We start from the raw sequence: 20,210 nt of genomic DNA, 5'->3' as shown, positions 1-20,210 counted from the left end.
TTCTCAAATGAAATTATTTTTAACATATAAACTTTTTGAAATCTGAAATTTCACCTGTCGGCTCTCTCACTATACGGTTCTTCACACTTCTTTAACAAGACCACTTCAGTGTTTTTTTTTTGTAAGCGGACTGGGATTCACTCTTGAACGAACGTAAATAATTTAGGAAAAGAAACGAAAAATTGATTTGTTTTTGATTTTGCGAATTAGGATGTGGAGACAAATCTAATCAAAATAGGAGTTGTTATTGAAATGTTACCCGGCCTTGTTATTATCACGTGATATCGGTTTATATTGGTAAATATTTTTAATATTTTGTATATACCAATAAACTTTTAGTTGTCATTAATTTAAAACATAAAATAAATATCTAACAATTGTACATGTATCACGTTAAATTAATTATGCAATGTTTTGTTTATAAATGTATAATATACAAAGGTCTATTATTTAAGAGAATAAGTAAAAATTTATTAATATTATTATTATTATTATTATTATTTTAAGTATTATTATTAGTATAACTTCATGCCAAATTACATCCCACGGAATGTATTTTTACTAGCACTTCTTCTACCTTTGAAACGAGGTCTTGATCTACCATTATCCCTTTTAACTTCTCCTTCTTCTTGTTCAGTATTGGTTCTGATATTTTTAGGTGTGGATTCCTTCTTTTTAGGTATAAATGTTAATTCAGCTTCACCACGATGATTACGGTGTACTGTGGAACCTCCATCTTGTTTCTTGGCAAATTCCTCTTTCTTTAATTCACGTACTTTCTTGCCAAATGTTTCTTCTTGTAATTGTTTATCATTGGAATCACCACGAGATGCTTTTAATTTATTCATATATTTTTCACTTTCAATTCTTTCTTTACGTCTACGTTCCACGGCTTCTCTTTGCTTAGCAAGTCTTTTCTTATCCTTTTCACTCAATTCTGCTTCCTTATCACTCTCACTCTCACTTTCACTTTCACTTTCACTTTCACTATATATACCGTGTTTCTTGGAAGAATTCTTTTCCTTCAATTGGATTCTTTCTTCATCTGATTCTTCAGCAGCAGTCAAAGCTCTAATACGTTTAGAAGCACCTTCATCAGTTTCTCTTGCAGATTTAACTGGGTTCAATTGTTTGTAATCATAATCATCTTCATTGATTTGGAAATCTTCATCTTCGAACATTTCTTTGAAACGATCATCTTGTAATACATTTTCCACAACTTTATCACCACGTTTTTCTGATAATTTAGTGACCAAGTTCTTATTAACTTTAATCTTGGGTTTATTAACAGCATTCGAAGTTCTAATTCTTGATTCTCTTTCTTTTTCAATCTTACGTCTAATTTCTCTTTCTCTTTCATCTCTATAAGCATTTGGATTGGCAATCAAAGCTACCTTATCGTATAATTCAGTGTTAATGAAGAACCCATGCATATATGCTCTTAAAACATTTGTACCAATCAAATGTTTCAAATTCAATTTATTCACATCATCTCTTGTTATAAATCTATAATTTGAGTAAACAGATTCACTTGGTTTTTCTTCCAATTCTTCAGTGATGGAATCCAAGAATGAACACCAACGTGGAGATGGACCCAAATTTGGAATATAATAAGTATGCATTGGAATACCTTCGTTTGCTGTGAAAAACATACCAGTACCTGGTAAATGTTCAATATCATTAATATCCACACTTGGTTCCATAGATGCATAAGGTTTACCATTATTTCTATCCCAAATCTTGGCAATTCTTTTATCACAAGTCAGGATTTGATTTTCGACGGAAACATCATCTAACCAAATGATTTTTTTAATATCATAACCATAACCTTGATCTTTCACTTGATAAGGATCTGAAGTTCTTAAATCATACAAATAAGAATAACCGTTGGAAGTACCACAAGCGAAATTTAACCCATCTTTACGGAATGAAGTAGTAGTGACTTGGAAAGATGAATTATCTAATTGATTTTCTAAAACCAATTTGGAGACTCTTTGACGAGATCTTGGATCCCAAAATTCAATAATATTTTCCTCCATCCCTACAGCGATTAAACCATTCACATCTGAATTTGAGACATGATTAACACCTTGAGAATCTAGTTTAAAAGGGTTTAGAAATCTACCTTGTTGCAAATTCAATCTATACAATTCCTGACTGTCTGCACCAATATATAAATCACAATTAACGTCATTATAAGTCAAACTTCTACCAAATTTGGGAATACGAGTTTGATAATGAATCCCACCTTTGCTTTGGAATTGGATGGATCTATCGTTTTGTAGATGAATGGATTTAGTCCAATCATTGGATAGGATTAAGAAATCTACGTTTTCTGAATCTGTGTGTCTACTAAATTTCATGGATAAATTATCGAAATCATAAACATGGATTTGTGGCTTATAAGTACCTGTGGCCATTGCAAACTGACCATCTTTGGAGACTTTAATCTTATTAGAGGCTTCACTAAATTCGAAATCTTGAACCAATTCTACTCTATTTTGATAATCCAAATCATTTTTCAAAGCTCTCTTACGTTTTTTGGCAATCCAATCGGGTAAGGATCTTGAGACGTTGGACCCAGAGACTTGGTACACTGAAATGTTACTAGCAGAGGTTGATTTCAGAACCATTTTTATCTGATTGATCTACTCTTGTTGTACTTTTATCTTTGTATATATGAGAATCGCTGAGAATCGATGAGATGAAACTTATATGTATATAATAATTTATTTTTTTTTTTTTAATTTTCATCTCATCGAATTTTGAAAAATGTAGAAATTTAAAATTTTCGGAATGACGGAAAATTGTAGCGAAGCGAAGCGACAGTAAATATGCGGACAGTAAATAGGAGGGAGAGCGTATGGAAAAGGTATGTCTAAAGGGTAGCTTCAATAGAGGTGAGTATTTCTACAAATATCGATATGCAATAGACTTTTTTAAAAAAAGCAATAAAAACAAGCAAGCCAAAATAAACCAATGAGCTAAATCTATTACAATTGAACCTATTGAAAGGCCTCCTTCATATGCATTCGTACAAATCAAATGTATACATCGGGAAAATATCGGAGTCACATCCAATTTTGAAAGAAAACAAAAAAGCTGAATACAAGAGATGTGAATAAATAAAGATACGAAAACACAGATACAAAACAACCATACTCTCAGTTCACACCCCCTCCGCCCTCCCTCATCATGAAAGCGATATCTACATTGCTAAAACAACACCCTAGTGTCCCCTTAAATTATACCATCTTGAGAAACAGATCGAGTTTCTACCATCAAGCAGAATCCAATACGCCTCCCATTGTCATCCTTCATGGTCTTTTTGGTAATTCGAAAAATAATCGTACTTTGGGACGTAAATTACATGAATTGATGAACACAACCGTATATTTACCTGATCTACGAAACCATGGCGAAACACAACACGAATTGCCTCATACCTATGAAGCTATGGTAACAGATGTAAAACGATTCATCGAGGAGAAGATTAAAAAACCTAGTCTTGTTGTAGGCCATTCAATGGGTGGCAAAGTCGCTCTGGGGACTGCACTCACGTGTCCCGAATGGGTCCGAGGTGTTGTTAGTATTGATATGGGTGCTACCACCACAAATGCTGTGCGAGAATTGGGTAAATATTCTCAAGGTATGCTTGATTTAGAAGGTCGGAAGTTTAATAACCGCCGTGAATTACAACAAGTAATGGCTGAAGAAGTTGTACCAGATCCCTTTGTACGAGGCTTTTTGATGAACAATTTAGAGCTGGATCAAAAAGGGGTGGTCCGCGGCAAATGTGATCTAGCTGCATTGCACGGCGCTATCACCGATGGCACATTGGCTGACTGGCCATTTACTTCACCACCATACTTGGCCACACGTGTCCCAACATTGCTTCTGTTGGGTACCCGCTCAGAGTACTCACGTGATGCAGACAATGTGTCTCAGCTCACGGCCAAACAATTCCCTAATTTGCAAACTAACCTTATAGAAGGGTCCCATTATATTAACGCAGAACAACCAGTGACATGCGCCGAGACGATCTCTAACTGGGCACGTGCTGCGCTAGAACCTTTGTCGCCTTCTTTGCCTCAGTAGGAAACTGAAACTACTAATAAGCCCGTCGCATGACATCACGCCACAATTCACATTGTGCCTGTACATAGCCTCCACGTGACTGCACAGGCTACAAACAAACAAATAATACATACACATACACACACATACATAATCTTTCTCTTACTCACACACACACACTCTCTATCTCTCTCTTGTTATTTCAATTACTAATCTTTACTAATCAATCACTCTAATATTTATCCACACATTCAGTTATGTATTATGTGTCTAAGTAAACAAAACATCAACCCAAGAGCAAACCCTAGCCGGCTAAGGTTATTATCCCAAAAGACACTAGTAATGAGCCTTGTATTTTGTGCCTCTGTTTACTAGCTGTCCCAGATAAGTCACTACAAAGAGGGAATTATATTTCCTAATCAATTCCGAAGTCTTTTATATTTTATTTGATCTTATTTTATCATATTTTATCTTGTTTTTTTTTCACCCTCACGGGCTTTTCTTTTATTTTTAATTTGATCTCGTGTCTTGTTTCTCCATGGATCCGGTTCTCATGCTCTCCCCGAATTTCCCGATTCTGTTTCCCGATTCTCACGAAACATACGCGCGCTTTCCCGATTCGGAAACGGAGACGCGAACTTTGCCATCTGGCCAGAGCCTCCCATTTCCGTTTCCGGACACGACGCGAAACCCAAACGCGGTTTGGCACTTTCTTACCCACAATGGCTAATTTTAATTGTTAATTTTCTTTTCTTTTTATTAATATTTGGCGTCCACTCACACTTCCTGATTCAGCCACAGACTATCCAGAAACGACCACTCACCTTTCCCGAAACGGATGTGCTGTGCATCCCGACTCAGAAACGGACGCACGCCACTCTTGCCTCTGATCGCCGTTGCCATTGAAAAATGATCTCGCCGGTGATCTCGAGAGCACTTGGATTTCCGTTTCGGGCCAACCACGGTTGTTGGCAGTGTCCGCATTCAGACATGACGCGTCGCGTCCGTGTCTCCCTTGGCCATTGGCCAATTTGCTAATTTTTCAATTTTTTCAATTTTTTCTAGTTTTTCTAATTTTCTACTTTGCCAATTTGTGAAATTTGCCAAATTTGCCCAATCAATCTCTATAAAGTTTTTGCTCGAGCTACAACCCAAATCGGACCCAAAGGCCAAATCAGAGTGCCTACGCTCTTTTCACTGCCCAAATGGTTCGAAATCATCTTTCCATCCATTAATTCCTGTTTGTTTTGAGTTAGATATACTGATTCCTCATACTGTCTTCGATAATGTTGATCGGTGTATTTTTGTAATTTTGTATTTTTGTAATTTTGTATGTGCATGTGTAATGCATCTATCTATGCCTCGATCGGTCTCTTTAATGCTTAGCTATGTCTGGTATTTCTTTTTTTTCCGACATAGTAAAAGAAAAACCTTTTGTAATTGTTGTTGTTATTTGGTATGTATGTAATCTGTCTCATATGTTTCCATGTCTCGATCAAGTCACAAAATAATGAACTAAGTGTCTATGTTGCCATGTTTTCTTTTGGGTCTATTTTCTTCCACTTGCAATTCTACTTTCAAATCTTGGGGTTTTTACTATATATATCTCTTTGTTCATGGAATCATTTGTTTCATTTCTCTTAGGATTCTAATTTTAAAAAGCAAATTATTTTAAATTTTTTTTGTTTTGTATAATTTGTTCTTGAGTGAATTTTCCTTTTCATCTTTTGATCTTGATTCAACTTTTTTTAGTTTAATTTATTTCATTTTTATTCCTATTCTTTTTCTTCCTTCGTAAATAACACCATCGATTAGATCAAAGTTTAAAAGTTGAAAAAAAAACAAACAACCATTAGTAATAATAAATAAATAAATATTACACACCAAACAAACAAAAATTATTATAAATCACGGTTATATCGTAACTGATTAATTTCGTTGGTTTTAAGAGAGAAAATAAAAATAGCAAACATTTCAACTTAAAACTCATTTATTTTAATCATGTCTAACGGGTATAACAACAATCAAGACCCGTATGGGCAACAAGACATGCAAAACATGCAAGATATACCAGATATGCAAAACATGCAAGACATGCAAGATCCAAACATGTACGTGGATCAATCTCAAATGCAAATGCAATACGATGATTATGGGAACCCAATTTACCCAAATCAAGGTCAATATAACAACAACCAATACGATCAATACCAATATCAAGATCCATCTCAAATGCAACAAGATATGAACGGTAATTATTACAATCAACCAAATGGGTTCCAGCAGGATCCAGAAAACTTCTCTGATTTCTCCTCTTATGGTCCACCAGGCACTCCAGGTTATGATAATTATGATCAATCTGGTCAATATACACCATCTCAAATGACTTATGATGATCCAAACATGTCTGGTACTTCTACTCCATACGGCCAATACGATCCAAATACCATTGCCATGGCTTTACCAAATGATCCTTATCCAGCTTGGACTGCTGATTCTCAATCTCCAGTAACCATTGAACAAATTGAAGATGTTTTCATTGATTTGACAAATAGATTTGGTTTCCAAAGAGATTCGATGAGAAACATGTTTGATCATTTCATGACTTTGTTAGATTCCAGATCCTCGAGAATGTCTCCAGATCAAGCTCTTTTATCCCTTCATGCTGATTATATTGGGGGTGATACTGCAAATTATAAAAAATGGTATTTTGCTGCTCAATTAGATATGGATGATCAAGTCGGTTTTAGAAATATGAACTTGGGTAAGATTAAAAAGAAGAGATTAAGAGCCAAGAAGAAGAATAAGAAGAAGATCGAAGAAACTAATACCGAAGAAGATGCAGAAAATACTTTGAAAGAATTGGAAGGTGATAATTCTTTAGAAGCTGCTGATTTCAGATGGAAAGTGAAGATGAATGAAATGACTCCTTTGGAAAGAGTAAGACAAATTTCCTTATATTTATTGATGTGGGGTGAAGCCAATCAAGTTAGATTCACTTCCGAATGTTTATGTTTCATTTATAAATGTGGTTTGGATTATTTAGACTCGCCATTATGTCAACAAAGAGCCGAACCAATGCCCGAAGGTGATTTCTTAAATAGAATCATCACTCCAATTTATAAATATATTAGAAATCAAGTCTATGAAGTTCAAGATGGTAGATTTGTCAAACGTGAAAAAGATCATGATAAGATCGTCGGTTATGATGATGTTAATCAATTATTCTGGTATCCAGAAGGTTTAACTAAAATCATCTTTGAAGATGGTGAAAAATTAACTGATTTACCTTCAGAAGAAAGATATTTAAGACTAGGTGATGTCGATTGGAATGATGTTTTCTTCAAAACTTATAAAGAATCAAGAACTTGGTTACATTTGATTACCAATTTCAATCGTATTTGGATCATGCATATCACCGTTTATTGGATGTATTGTGCTTATAACGCTCCAACTTTCTACACTCATAACTATCAACAATTGGTTAACAATCAACCTTTAGCTGCTTATAGATGGGCTTCTGCGGCCCTTGGTGGTACTTTAGCTTCATTGATTCAAATTGTCGCTACTCTTTGTGAATGGGCTTTTGTTCCAAGAAAATGGGCTGGTGCTCAACATTTGTCAAGAAGATTTTGGTTATTATTGGTTATTTTCGGTATTAATTTAGGTCCTATTATTTTCGTCTTCGCTTATGATAAAGATGACGTTTATTCTGTTGCCACTCATGCCGTTTCTGCAGTTATGTTTTTCATTGCTGTTGCTACTTTGATTTTCTTCTCTATTATGCCATTAGGTGGATTATTTACTCCTTACATGAAAAAGAAGACAAGACGTTATGTATCTTCTCAAACTTTCACTGCTAATTTTGCTCCATTGAAAGGTATTGATATGTGGTTATCCTATTTGGTTTGGGTTACTGTCTTTGCTGCCAAGTACTCCGAATCTTACTACTTCTTGATTCTTTCCTTAAGAGATCCTTTAAGAATTTTATCTACCATGGATATGAGATGTACTGGTGAATATTGGTGGGGTGATGTCTTATGTAAACAACAAGCAAAGATTGTTTTAGGTTTAATGGTCGCTACCGATTTCATCTTATTCTTCTTAGATACTTATTTGTGGTACATTTTGGTCAATACTATCTTCTCTGTTGGTAAATCTTTCTACTTAGGTATTTCTATCTTGACTCCATGGAGAAATATTTTTACAAGATTACCAAAGAGAATTTACTCCAAGATCTTGGCTACTAATGATATGGAAATTAAATATAAACCAAAGGTTTTAATTTCTCAAGTTTGGAACGCTATTATTATCTCCATGTATAGAGAACATTTATTAGCTATTGATCACGTTCAAAGATTATTATATCATCAAGTCCCATCTGAAATTGAAGGTAAGAGAACTTTAAGAGCTCCAACTTTCTTTGTCTCTCAAGATGATAATAATTTCGAAACTGAATTCTTCCCAAGAAATTCTGAAGCTGAACGTCGTATTTCTTTCTTTGCCCAATCTTTAGCTACTCCAATTCCTGAACCGTTACCTGTTGACAACATGCCAACTTTCACTGTCTTGACTCCTCATTATGCTGAAAGAATCTTATTATCATTAAGAGAAATTATTCGTGAAGATGATCAATTTTCAAGAGTTACTTTACTAGAATATTTGAAACAATTACATCCAGTTGAATGGGATTGTTTTGTTAAGGATACAAAGATCTTAGCTGAAGAAACTGCTGCCTATGATGAAGAAGAAACTGGTGAAAAGAACGATGCTTTGAAGACTCAAATCGATGATTTACCATTCTACTGTATTGGTTTCAAGTCAGCTGCTCCTGAATACACCTTAAGAACCCGTATCTGGGCTTCCTTAAGATTCCAAACTTTGTACCGTACTGTTTCTGGTTTTATGAATTACGCAAGAGCTATTAAATTGTTATACCGTGTAGAAAACCCTGAAATTGTTCAAATGTTTGGTGGTAACGCTGAAGGTTTAGAAAAGGAATTGGAAAAGATGGCAAGAAGAAAGTTCAAATTTGTTGTTTCTATGCAAAGATTGGCTAAATTTAAACCACATGAAATGGAAAATGCTGAATTCTTACTAAGAGCTTATCCTGATTTACAAATTGCTTATTTGGATGAAGAACCTCCATTAAATGAAGGTGAAGAACCAAGAATTTACTCCGCTTTAATTGATGGTCATTGTGAAATCTTAGATAACGGTAGAAGACGTCCAAAGTTCAGAGTTCAGTTATCTGGTAACCCAATTTTAGGTGATGGTAAATCTGATAATCAAAATCATGCTTTGATTTTCTACAGAGGTGAATATATCCAATTGATTGATGCTAACCAAGATAATTATTTGGAAGAATGTTTGAAGATTAGATCTGTATTGGCTGAATTCGAAGAATTAAATGTGGAAAATGTTAACCCATACTCTCCAAGTTTAACTTATGAAGAACAAACTACTAATCATCCTGTTGCTATTGTTGGTGCAAGAGAATATATTTTCTCTGAAAATTCAGGTGTTTTAGGTGATGTTGCTGCAGGTAAGGAACAAACTTTTGGTACTCTTTTCGCTCGTACTTTATCTCAAATTGGTGGTAAATTACATTATGGTCATCCGGATTTCGTTAACGCTACTTATATGACAACAAGAGGTGGTATTTCTAAGGCTCAAAAGGGTTTACATTTGAACGAAGATATTTATGCAGGTATGAACGCCTTATTAAGAGGTGGTAGAATCAAGCACTGTGAATATTATCAATGTGGTAAAGGTAGAGATTTAGGTTTTGGTACAATTTTGAATTTCAACACAAAGATTGGTGCTGGTATGGGTGAACAAATGTTATCTCGTGAATATTATTACTTAGGTACTCAATTACCAATTGATCGTTTCTTATCTTTCTACTATGCCCATCCTGGTTTCCATTTGAATAACTTGTTTATTCAATTGTCTTTGCAAATGTTCATGTTAACCTTGGTCAATATGAATGCTTTAGCCCATGAATCTATTTTCTGTATCTATAACAGAAATAAACCAATCACTGATATTCTATATCCAATCGGTTGTTACAACTTATCTCCAGTCGTTGATTGGGTTAGACGTTATACTTTATCTATTTTCATCGTTTTCTTCATTGCCTTTGTCCCAATTGTAGTTCAAGAATTGATTGAACGTGGTGTTTGGAAAGCTACTTTGAGATTCTTCCGTCATATTCTATCTTTATCTCCAATGTTTGAAGTTTTCGCTGGTCAAGTTTATTCTAATGCTTTATTGATGGATATGTCAGTTGGTGGTGCTCGTTATATTTCAACTGGTAGAGGGTTTGCTACTGCTCGTATTCCATTTTCTATCTTGTACTCTAGATTTGCTAATTCTGCTATCTACATGGGTGCTAGATCAATGCTAATGTTATTCTTCGGTACTTGTTCTCACTGGCAAGCTCCATTATTATGGTTCTGGGCTTCCTTATCTTCATTATTGTTCTCTCCATTTTTATTCAACCCACATCAATTCTCTTGGGAAGACTATTTCTTGGATTATAGAGATTATATTAGATGGTTATCCAGAGGTAATGGTAAATACCACAGAAACTCTTGGATTGGTTACGTTAGAATGTCCAGATCTCGTTCTACTGGTTTCAAGAAGAAGTTAACTGGTGATGATTCTGAAAAGAGTGCTGGTGATGCAAACAGAGCTCAGAGATGGAATTTAATTATTTCTGACTTACTTCCATGTGCTGTTTATGCTGCCGGTTGTTTTGTTGCTTTCACCTTCATTAACGCTCAAACTGGTGTTCACACAACCGTCGATGATAGAGTTAATTCCGTTATTCGTTTGATTATCTGTACTTTGGCTCCAATTGCCGTTGATTTAGGTGTTTTATTCTTCTGCATGTGTATGGCTTGTTGTTCAGGTCCATTGTTCAATATGTGTTGTAAGAAGACTGCCTCTGTCATGGCTGGTTTTGCTCATGGTGTTGCAGTTGTTATCCATATTATTATGTTCATTGTTATGTGGGTTTTGGAAGGTTTCAACTGGAGTAGAATGTTATTGGGTTGTGTTGCTTCTATTCAATGTCAAAGGTTCATTTTCCAATGTATGTCTGTTTTCTTATTAACCAGAGAAATGAAGAATGATAGATCTAACACTGCTTTCTGGACTGGTAAATGGTATGGTAACAAAATGGGTTACATGGCATGGACTCAACCATCTAGAGAATTATGTGCAAAGGTTATTGAATTATCCGAATTTGCTGCCGATTTTGTCTTAGGTCATGTTATTATGTTTGTCCAATTCCCAATTGTTTGCATTCCAGGTATTGATAAATTCCATTCTATGATGTTATTCTGGTTGAAACCATCTAGACAAATTCGTCCACCAATTTACTCCTTGAAACAAACTCGTCTAAGAAAGAAGATGATTAAGAAATACATGGGATTATACTTTACCGTTTTCATCATCTTTTTAGCTTGTATCATTGGTCCAGCTGTCGCTTCTAACAGAGTCTACAACATTGGTTCTTCCTTAACTGGTGTCTTCCACAACATTGTCCAACCAAGAAATGTAAGCAACAACGATACCGGGTATAGTATGTCTACTTATGCTAGTCACTACTACACACATACACCATCTCTAAAGACTTGGTCTACCATTAAATGATTAAATTGAACTTATTCCTACTTAATTTAAGGGACTGTCAATTGGCTTACTTTTTTTATATCATAATCCCTCATCTCGTCATTTTACCATTTTTTTTATTACTTTATTAACTAATTTTGGGATATTCTACTTGTTAATAGCACAACCTTTGGCAGTGCTATATTTTTTTTTGACTTTATCTTACTCTCTTTTTATATATATCTTTTTTGTTTTAACGTGTTTTTATATAAGACCCTGGGTTCATGTATTTTATAAATTATATTTTAAAAGTAACATCTTTATTATATTAATAAAATTCCTTGTTATGTATTTTCTTTTTTTACTGACGTTCGAGCTGCCCAAAAATTTTGTCGCATGCCACAAAATAAAATAATTTAAAAAAAAAAGGAATATCGATAATATTAATCTTTATAAAAAAAAGAGAAAAACCAATAAGAGTAATAAATTTTAATTTAACTTTTCTTACAATAAGCTACCTTTGAGAAAAGATCAAAAATACTCAGAAGAAAGATATTAGTGGTTCTATTTTAATCAGATGAATATCGGAAGCAAAATGAAAAGGTATTTTGTTAAAACTTCTATAGTTTTAACTTTTATATTACTCTTGAGTAGGGTACTAACAAAAGTTAATGGTGAGACTAAAACTGATAATGGTTTAATTAATTTACCAATAATTGAGATTGTTGGGAACAAATTTTTCAATTCAGAAACTGGTGAACAATTTTTCATGAAAGGTATTGCATATCAGCCAAGACGTACTATGCAACAATTAGAAGAAGCTACAGGTGTTTTTGAAACAAAATATTTAGATCCTTTAGCGGATGAAAAAATGTGTTTAAGAGATATACCATATTTGAAAAAATTAAATATTAATACAATTCGTGTATATTCAATTGATCCAGAGAAGGATCATGATATCTGTATGAATGCCTTATCAAAAGAAGGGATCTATGTATTACTAGATTTATCTGAACCCGATGTTTCAATTGTAAGAAATGAGCCAACATGGGATACAAATATTTGGGAAAGATATACTAAAGTGATTGACACAATGGAAAAGTATCATAATATTTTAGGATTTTTCGCTGGGAATGAAGTCACAAATGATAAGACAAACACACATGCATCACCATTCGTCAAAGCAGCAATTAGAGATGTTAAAGTATATATCAAGGAAAAGGGTTATAGGGAAATTCCAGTGGGTTATTCTACTAATGATGATGCTGATACAAGGTCTAACCTTGCAAAGTATTTCATATGTGGAGATGTTAAGGCAGATTTTTATGGTATTAATATGTACGAATGGTGTGGTTATTCTTCGTATGGTACAAGTGGGTACCGTGAAAGAACTGCAGAATTTAAAGATTATCCAGTTCCAGTGTTTTTCTCAGAATTTGGATGTAATTTAATTAGACCAAGACCATTTACTGAAGTTACAGCTCTTTATGGTACTAAGATGAGTGGTATTTGGTCAGGTGGTTTAGTATATATGTATTTTGAAGAAGAAAATCATTATGGTGTTGTAAAGATTGATCCACATGGTAACGTTGTTGAATTGGAAGATTTCAAATACTTGAAGGATGAATTTGCTAAAGCACAACCAATTGGAACTACCAAGGAAGAGTTTTTGAAAGAATTAAATGAAAGTAAACCATTTAAAGAATATGAATGTCCTGATCAATTCAAATACCCATTATGGAAGGCTAATAAAAACTTACCACCATCACCAAATCGTATTAAATGTGAATGCTTATACGATAATTTACCATGCTTGATGTCACCTTTAATTGAACCTGAAAATTCCGAATACAAGAGATTATTTGATTATATTTGCCATGAGGTTGATTGTTCAGATATTGTTGCCGATGGATCTAAAGGGCTATATGGGAAATATTCTGATTGTTCAGTTTATGAAAAACTATCTCTTGAAATTAGTAAATTTTATTACCAATTAAATAAGAATGATAGAGTTTGCCCTATTACTCATAAGAATGTATTTTATAATATCAAGAGTGAAAGAACTGAAGATAATGTAACTAAATGTAAAGATATCATCAATACATTTAAAGAGCATGTTACAAATAATCGAATGAAGAGCAGTAGCATAGCAAAAGAAGAAGACAAAGATAAGAAAGGCACCACCAAGCAATTAGCAAGAGATAATAGTAAAGATGAGAAAAATAATGACAAAGCCAAGCTAGATGGTTCTGAGCCTTCAGTTGTGCTAGATACGGATGATATTCATGAACAATATCGTAAAGAAAGTCAAGGTAACCAGCTTTCTATCTTGGATATGAATTTCATTGGTGCTTTAATGATTATTGCATTAATAGTTAATTGTATATATTGAATAAATAGCTATTTAATATTTGCATAAATATATATACATATATATATATACTAATACACGTAACGCAATTGAAATATGGTTAAAAAAAGTAAGATGAATATAAAATGAATATATTGTTAAAGATTAGTGTAAAAAAAAAAGCAAAAAACACAATTATTAAAATTACAAAATGACATAGTAGTAGTAGTAGTAGTCAATGAAAGTTTATATGCTGAAGAAACTATTCACTAATCTTTCTTAGGAGTCCAATTTAAGATACTTAAAATCCCTTTTGGTCTAATGGCATGATTGATTTTTTCCACTGATTGTGGTGATTTAATCAAATAAAATCTTTTTTCACCTGGGATATCTATATACAAGGATGTAATCTTTGGTTTAACTTCAAATAAGTACCATTTTTTCTCTTGAGACTCCACAGCATCTAAATGAACCACCCCCAATTTCTTGTTTGATTTTAAATGGAATTTCATTAGGATATGCCATTTCCCATCAATTTTATTAAACCTCCTTATTGAAGAGATTGGTCTATCCATATTCCACTTATTATTTAAAATTAATTCCCCAAAAGCTACTAATTTTTCATTTTTTTCACATTGTAATAATTTTTTAATTTGATCATTTTTATTTAACAAATTTACAGACCTATTAAACAATTGTGTATTCCCATTGGGAGAAAACAATTCTTTAAACAGTAAGTATATGACTACACAACATAAAGAGACCGATGATAGAATCAATAGGGAAGTTGCAGTAAAGATTGTGTATGATTTTATTTTAGATTTAATGGTGGCCATAGTAAGTTTTGGTTTCGTCCTGGCATGTTGATTAAATGTGGAGTAATTCTTGATGTTTAAGGGTGTACGATTCAAAATTGAGTAATTGGCCAAGTTAAGAGGTTTAGTATAAACAGAAGATGACCTAATTATTGCATTGCGGAACAAATAAGGCTTACTCGAGTTAAGAAGTCGAGGTGACATAGCGGGCTTGATACTTAAGCCGGTGAGTCTCGTTGACATGGTAGACCTGATAATGACGAGTTTAATATGTTAGATTTGACATATATTTGTCTTGTTGTGATTCTCTTTAAGTATATAAAAAAAATTAGACAAAAAAAACATATTCAGAAGGAAGGCAACATAGTTTTTAATCAGTCCAATAACCCTTGCGAGGCTATTGATCAGAGATTGTTCACTTAATGTTAATCATCAGCATATGAAAATGGGCCCACGAAGTTTCGAACACAAAACTTTCGAAGACCAACCTTTTTGAAGCACAAGGTTCTCTGGTCTAACCACTGTTCCACCTTAGCACCCTGCACAATATTAATTTTTCGAAAAGCGGAAGAGGACCTTCCCACATAGATCGTACCAACTCACGTGTCACACCCCAATCTGGGAATAGTTATAGAACCTTAAATATGCCCCTTTTTCCGCATCGGGTGGTGGCAAAAAGCACCACACAGACAGCGCCACAGAGATAAAGATCGAATGGGATCGCCTGAGAAACACATGCAGTGCCATCAGAAGATGTTCGCCCGAAACGGAATAGACAAAGTGCCTTCCGCGGAAGCTGCTGACGAAGCTATTTGTCATCTAGCACGTGCTTGGATAGGGTCTTTGCCCGGACACACTTACCCTTTTTTGTCCCTTTATATTCTTTTCCCTCCTCTTTTGTCATTTAGTCCGGACAGGGTCTTACTCGGACAACCTCAAAAGTGTCCGGTTTGTTTTAAACCCCCCACATGACACAATATCCGTCCATGTTGCGAATGTTTTTTTTTTTAGTTTTATTTTTAATTTTTTTTTTTTTTTGCATCAGTGGACGGTCTTTTTTTTTAACGCCGTTTCTAGCCTCTTTTCGCCTTTTTCGCCTTTTTCACCCGCGTCTTTTCATCTCTCTGTTTGTTTTTCTTGTGTTCGTCGTTTTTCAATTTTCCATTTGCATGAGAGGAAAGCAAGGAAAAAGAGGAAGCAAGGACAAGGATGGAAGAGAAAAATTAATTAGAATTTTAGAAATTCAAGAAAATAAAAATTAACTAAAACAATTATATGCATATTATTTACACACACACTATATGCAATTAGTAGTTGTGCATACCCATTTCTTTAAATATCTTTTACTTAATCTCTTACTTCTTTACACTCCCAGTTGATTAGTGATCTCGATACACAGTTGGTTGATTATTTCGATACAGACTTCCCTACCCTTTCATTTCGAGTCGAATAGTTACTTCATCATCATCATCTTTCATACTTTTAATTACTTTCTTACTTCTTTCAATCTGCATTGGTGATTTATAACGTTTTAAGATCTATAAAATCATAAAGTAAATTAAAAAAAAAGAAAAAAAAATAAAAATTTTAATTAATAACCGTCCATTAAGATATAGATTTTTTTTTTTCAAAACTTAAATCATATATTCTAAAATCCATAGATATACATTTTTCTTTTTTTTTACCATCTTTATATTGTTAAATTATATTGTATTTTTTTTTTTCAATTATAATTTCGTCATTTTTTTTTCTATTTATTAATACAATTCCTTATTTTTTTTTTTGTCAGCCAAATACAACAAACGAATTAAAAAGGATTTCATTTTTTTATAAAGGAAAAATTAAACTAGAATAAAAAATAAAAAAAATACAAAAAGTATTAGACAATAACTCTACAGCTATTAAACACACATAGACATACTCGCGCAGAATAGCAAACATAAGAACACCTGGTTGTTTTCTCTAGCAAAAGTACATTCCTTCTAATCGACAACATAAACCGCTTGATTCAAAGCATATAATTATAATAATAACAACATAAGTACAACATGGAGGCTACTCAAGTGGATGTAGACAATATTATCGATAGATTGTTAGAAGTCAGGGGTTCCAAGCCGGGACAACAAGTCGACTTGGAGGAACATGAGATTAGATATCTGTGTTCAAAGGCAAGATCTATATTTATCAAACAACCTATCCTATTAGAACTAGAAGCACCAATCAAGATCTGTGGTGATATCCATGGTCAATATTACGATCTGCTAAGATTATTTGAATACGGTGGTTTCCCACCAGAATCCAATTATTTGTTTTTAGGTGATTATGTCGATAGAGGTAAACAATCCTTGGAAACAATTTGTTTGTTATTAGCCTATAAAATTAAATATCCAGAAAATTTCTTCATATTGAGAGGTAATCATGAATGTGCTTCTATTAATAGAATTTACGGGTTCTACGATGAGTGTAAAAGACGTTATAATATTAAATTATGGAAAACATTTACAGATTGTTTTAATTGTTTGCCAATTGCTGCAATTATTGATGAAAAAATCTTCTGTATGCATGGTGGTCTATCACCTGATTTGAATAGTATGGAACAAATTAGAAGGGTTATGAGACCAACTGATATACCAGATGTTGGGTTGTTATGTGACTTGTTATGGTCTGATCCTGATAAAGATATAGTAGGCTGGAGTGAAAATGATAGAGGTGTATCTTTCACGTTCGGTCCAGATGTTGTAAATAGATTCCTTCAAAAACAAGACATGGAATTGATCTGTAGAGCTCATCAAGTCGTCGAAGATGGTTATGAATTTTTTTCAAAGAGGCAATTAGTAACCTTATTCAGTGCTCCTAACTATTGTGGTGAATTCGATAATGCAGGTGCTATGATGAGTGTTGATGAAAGTTTGTTATGTTCTTTCCAAATCTTAAAACCAGCTCAAAAGAGTCTTCCAAGGCAACAGGGTAAGAAGAAGAAATAGAAATAACTTGACCAATTGTTTTTTTACAAGAAAAAAAATATGCAAAAAATGCAAAAAATGAAAAAAAAAAATGAAATTCACATAAATGAAAGAGGTTCATTATAATATGATTTTAACTTAATTAATAATAATACAAATGTATATTATTAAAAAACAAAAAAAATAAAACAATCAAAAACAAATTTCAAAATACACAAAATTATATTTTCTCTAATTCAAATTCATGCTTGACAGTATGCTTTTCAAAAATTTACCTTCTTTTTTTTTTTTCTTTTCTTTTCTTAATTCTACCATTACTGATCATATTTACAAGATTAAAGATATCCATTTAAAGAATTGGAAAACATTGATAAAAAAAAAATTTAATGAGGAAAGTTATCCCATCTTCATGCCAATAAAAACTAAATCGTCACTACTATTTTTCTACTAATTAATTCCACATTTTTTTTTCATGTTTATTTTTTTTCCCTTAATATACTTGTATTAATTTTAACTCTTAATCATAATTTAATTTTTAAATAAATAAATAATTTATTTATAATTAAATAAAAATAAAGGTATCATCCAATTTCAGATAAAATAAATTCCAATTCTTCAATTCCATTTTCACTTTTATCATGTTCAACATCGCTTATTTATTTTGTCATCTCAGAATCCTATAATATTTCCGCCATCTTTTATTTTTTTTCACTATCCTTTATCCGTTATGAGCTTCCTGGAGATTATTATAACATCATTTTTTTTATATCTTACTATTAATTATCCTAAGAATTTCTTTATTAACGAATAACTCTTTCAATATTTTTTATTTCCTACTCTTTTTTTACATTTTACAAAATATTTTTTTTTACTATTAATGTAATCTTTAATTCAAGATTTAAAATTACAATATTATCCAATTATTTTTTTTTACTATTAACTCCTTTTATATTTTTTATAATTCATTTCTATGTACATTTGCGTCTATTATTATTAATAAATATACTCTATTTAGATCAGCCCATTTGCTCTATATATTTACACGACAAATAATTTTTATCCTAATATTTTTTTCAATAAATAATATCTTACAAAAATTCATTTCATTTATATTATTGAATTGCTAATATGTATATATGCATGTATATACATTTACTTATTTTAGTATATTCTTGTAGATATTGATATAATCTTAAAATGTAGACCCATTATTTACCCGCCCTACGCCACCATGATATATCACATGCCACGAAATTTCAATTTCTAATTTTCAAACACCACATGATCTCGCGCGAGATCGTGAAACGCGTCAATTTATTGACATGTCGTTCTAAATTGGTGTTCAATTGTTTTCCCGTTATATTGTTTATAGTTTGATTTTAGTTTGTTGGATGTAATTGAGACCATTGAGACATTACATTTGTACTTTGACATACGAGACAGAATGTAAAACTAACAAGTATTGATTTGCTTGTTGGACGTGTTTGTTATTCTTGGAATTTTCGTGTTTCTAAATCATTCGTAAATATATATAAATATTTTCAATCTTATAATCGTTTTAACATCAATTATATTTTTTTTGGGTTTATTTTCAATTTGATTTCAGTAGAGAAAACACCAGAGACTAAGTTAATTGTACATTACCACCATGCAACTTATTAAGTTATTATTGACAATTTCTTTTTCGTTAATTGTATCATCTGCCCATAACGTTTTATTACCACCATATGGTCGTAGATGCTTTTTTGAAACTATGTCAAAAGGTGATGAATTCGCTGTTTCATTCCAATTCGGTGATAGAAATCCTTCTTCTGAACATCAATTAAATGGTGATTTTATAGTTTATGGTCCAAACAGAAACGAAGTTTTAAAATCATTAAGAGGTGTCTCTCATGGTGATGTTTCATTAAGCATTCCATATGATGGTCAATTCCAATATTGTTTCTTAAATGAAAATTCAAATGTTGATTCTAAAGATGTCACCTTTAATATTCATGGTACTGTTTTTGTTGATTTAAACGATCCTGAAAGTGATACTTTAGATAGTGCCATTAGACATTTAAATAAATTAGTCCATGAAGTTAAAGATGAACAAGGTTATATTGTCATTAGAGAAAGAACTCACAGAAATACCGCCGAATCTACAAATGACCGTGTTAAATGGTGGTCTATTTTCCAATTGGGTGTCGTGATCGCCAATTCAGTTTTCCAAATCTATTACTTAAAGAGATTCTTCGAAGTCACCTCTTTAGTTTAATCAATACATAATAGAATGTAAACTAAAGAATTTAAATAATTAAATACCTCCATAAAACCCCTTACCCCTCCATATGCGATACATGGTAATGAATGTATTGTAAATAATAACAAAAGAAAATAAAAACT

At 32.6% G+C, this 20,210-nt stretch overlaps 7 protein-coding genes across 7 annotated transcripts; 5 read left to right on the top strand and 2 right to left on the bottom strand.

Moving 5' to 3' along the window:
* Positions 1-536: 536 nt before the first annotated feature.
* On the bottom strand, positions 537-2,633 carry ENP2 (ribosome biosynthesis protein ENP2; the record flags this gene model as incomplete). The annotated part of the gene is made up of 1 exon (XM_004178149.1): positions 537-2,633. The coding sequence occupies one exon, from the start codon at positions 2,631-2,633 to the stop codon at positions 537-539; it is 2,097 nt and encodes a 698-aa protein (XP_004178197.1).
* A 562-nt stretch (positions 2,634-3,195) lies between these two features.
* Positions 3,196-4,098, top strand: IMO32 (Imo32p; the record flags this gene model as incomplete). Its single annotated transcript, XM_004178148.1, has 1 exon — positions 3,196-4,098. One exon carries the CDS (start codon positions 3,196-3,198, stop codon positions 4,096-4,098), a length of 903 nt encoding a protein of 300 aa, XP_004178196.1.
* Positions 4,099-6,135: 2,037 nt separating this feature from the next.
* TBLA0A08870 (1,3-beta-glucan synthase) lies at positions 6,136-11,739 on the top strand (the record flags this gene model as incomplete). The annotated part of the gene is made up of 1 exon (XM_004178147.1): positions 6,136-11,739. The coding sequence occupies one exon, from the start codon at positions 6,136-6,138 to the stop codon at positions 11,737-11,739; it is 5,604 nt and encodes a 1,867-aa protein (XP_004178195.1).
* Positions 11,740-12,292: 553 nt separating this feature from the next.
* On the top strand, positions 12,293-14,089 carry GAS2 (1,3-beta-glucanosyltransferase; the record flags this gene model as incomplete). Its single annotated transcript, XM_004178146.1, has 1 exon — positions 12,293-14,089. The coding sequence occupies one exon, from the start codon at positions 12,293-12,295 to the stop codon at positions 14,087-14,089; it is 1,797 nt and encodes a 598-aa protein (XP_004178194.1).
* A 227-nt stretch (positions 14,090-14,316) lies between these two features.
* TIM21 (Tim21p) lies at positions 14,317-15,066 on the bottom strand (the record flags this gene model as incomplete). Its single annotated transcript, XM_004178145.1, has 1 exon — positions 14,317-15,066. One exon carries the CDS (start codon positions 15,064-15,066, stop codon positions 14,317-14,319), a length of 750 nt encoding a protein of 249 aa, XP_004178193.1.
* A 1,844-nt stretch (positions 15,067-16,910) lies between these two features.
* On the top strand, positions 16,911-17,846 carry GLC7 (type 1 serine/threonine-protein phosphatase catalytic subunit GLC7; the record flags this gene model as incomplete). Its single annotated transcript, XM_004178144.1, has 1 exon — positions 16,911-17,846. The coding sequence occupies one exon, from the start codon at positions 16,911-16,913 to the stop codon at positions 17,844-17,846; it is 936 nt and encodes a 311-aa protein (XP_004178192.1).
* A 1,627-nt stretch (positions 17,847-19,473) lies between these two features.
* Positions 19,474-20,082, top strand: EMP24 (Emp24p; the record flags this gene model as incomplete). Its single annotated transcript, XM_004178143.1, has 1 exon — positions 19,474-20,082. One exon carries the CDS (start codon positions 19,474-19,476, stop codon positions 20,080-20,082), a length of 609 nt encoding a protein of 202 aa, XP_004178191.1.
* Positions 20,083-20,210: the final 128 nt, after the last annotated feature.

Source organism: Henningerozyma blattae, chromosome 1, assembly GCF_000315915.1.
Source record: "Henningerozyma blattae CBS 6284 chromosome 1, complete genome".
Lineage (NCBI taxonomy): Eukaryota > Fungi > Ascomycota > Saccharomycetes > Saccharomycetales > Saccharomycetaceae > Henningerozyma > Henningerozyma blattae.
The sequence above is the reverse complement of the archived record's forward strand: the minus strand, read 5'-3'. Positions and strand labels throughout refer to the sequence as shown.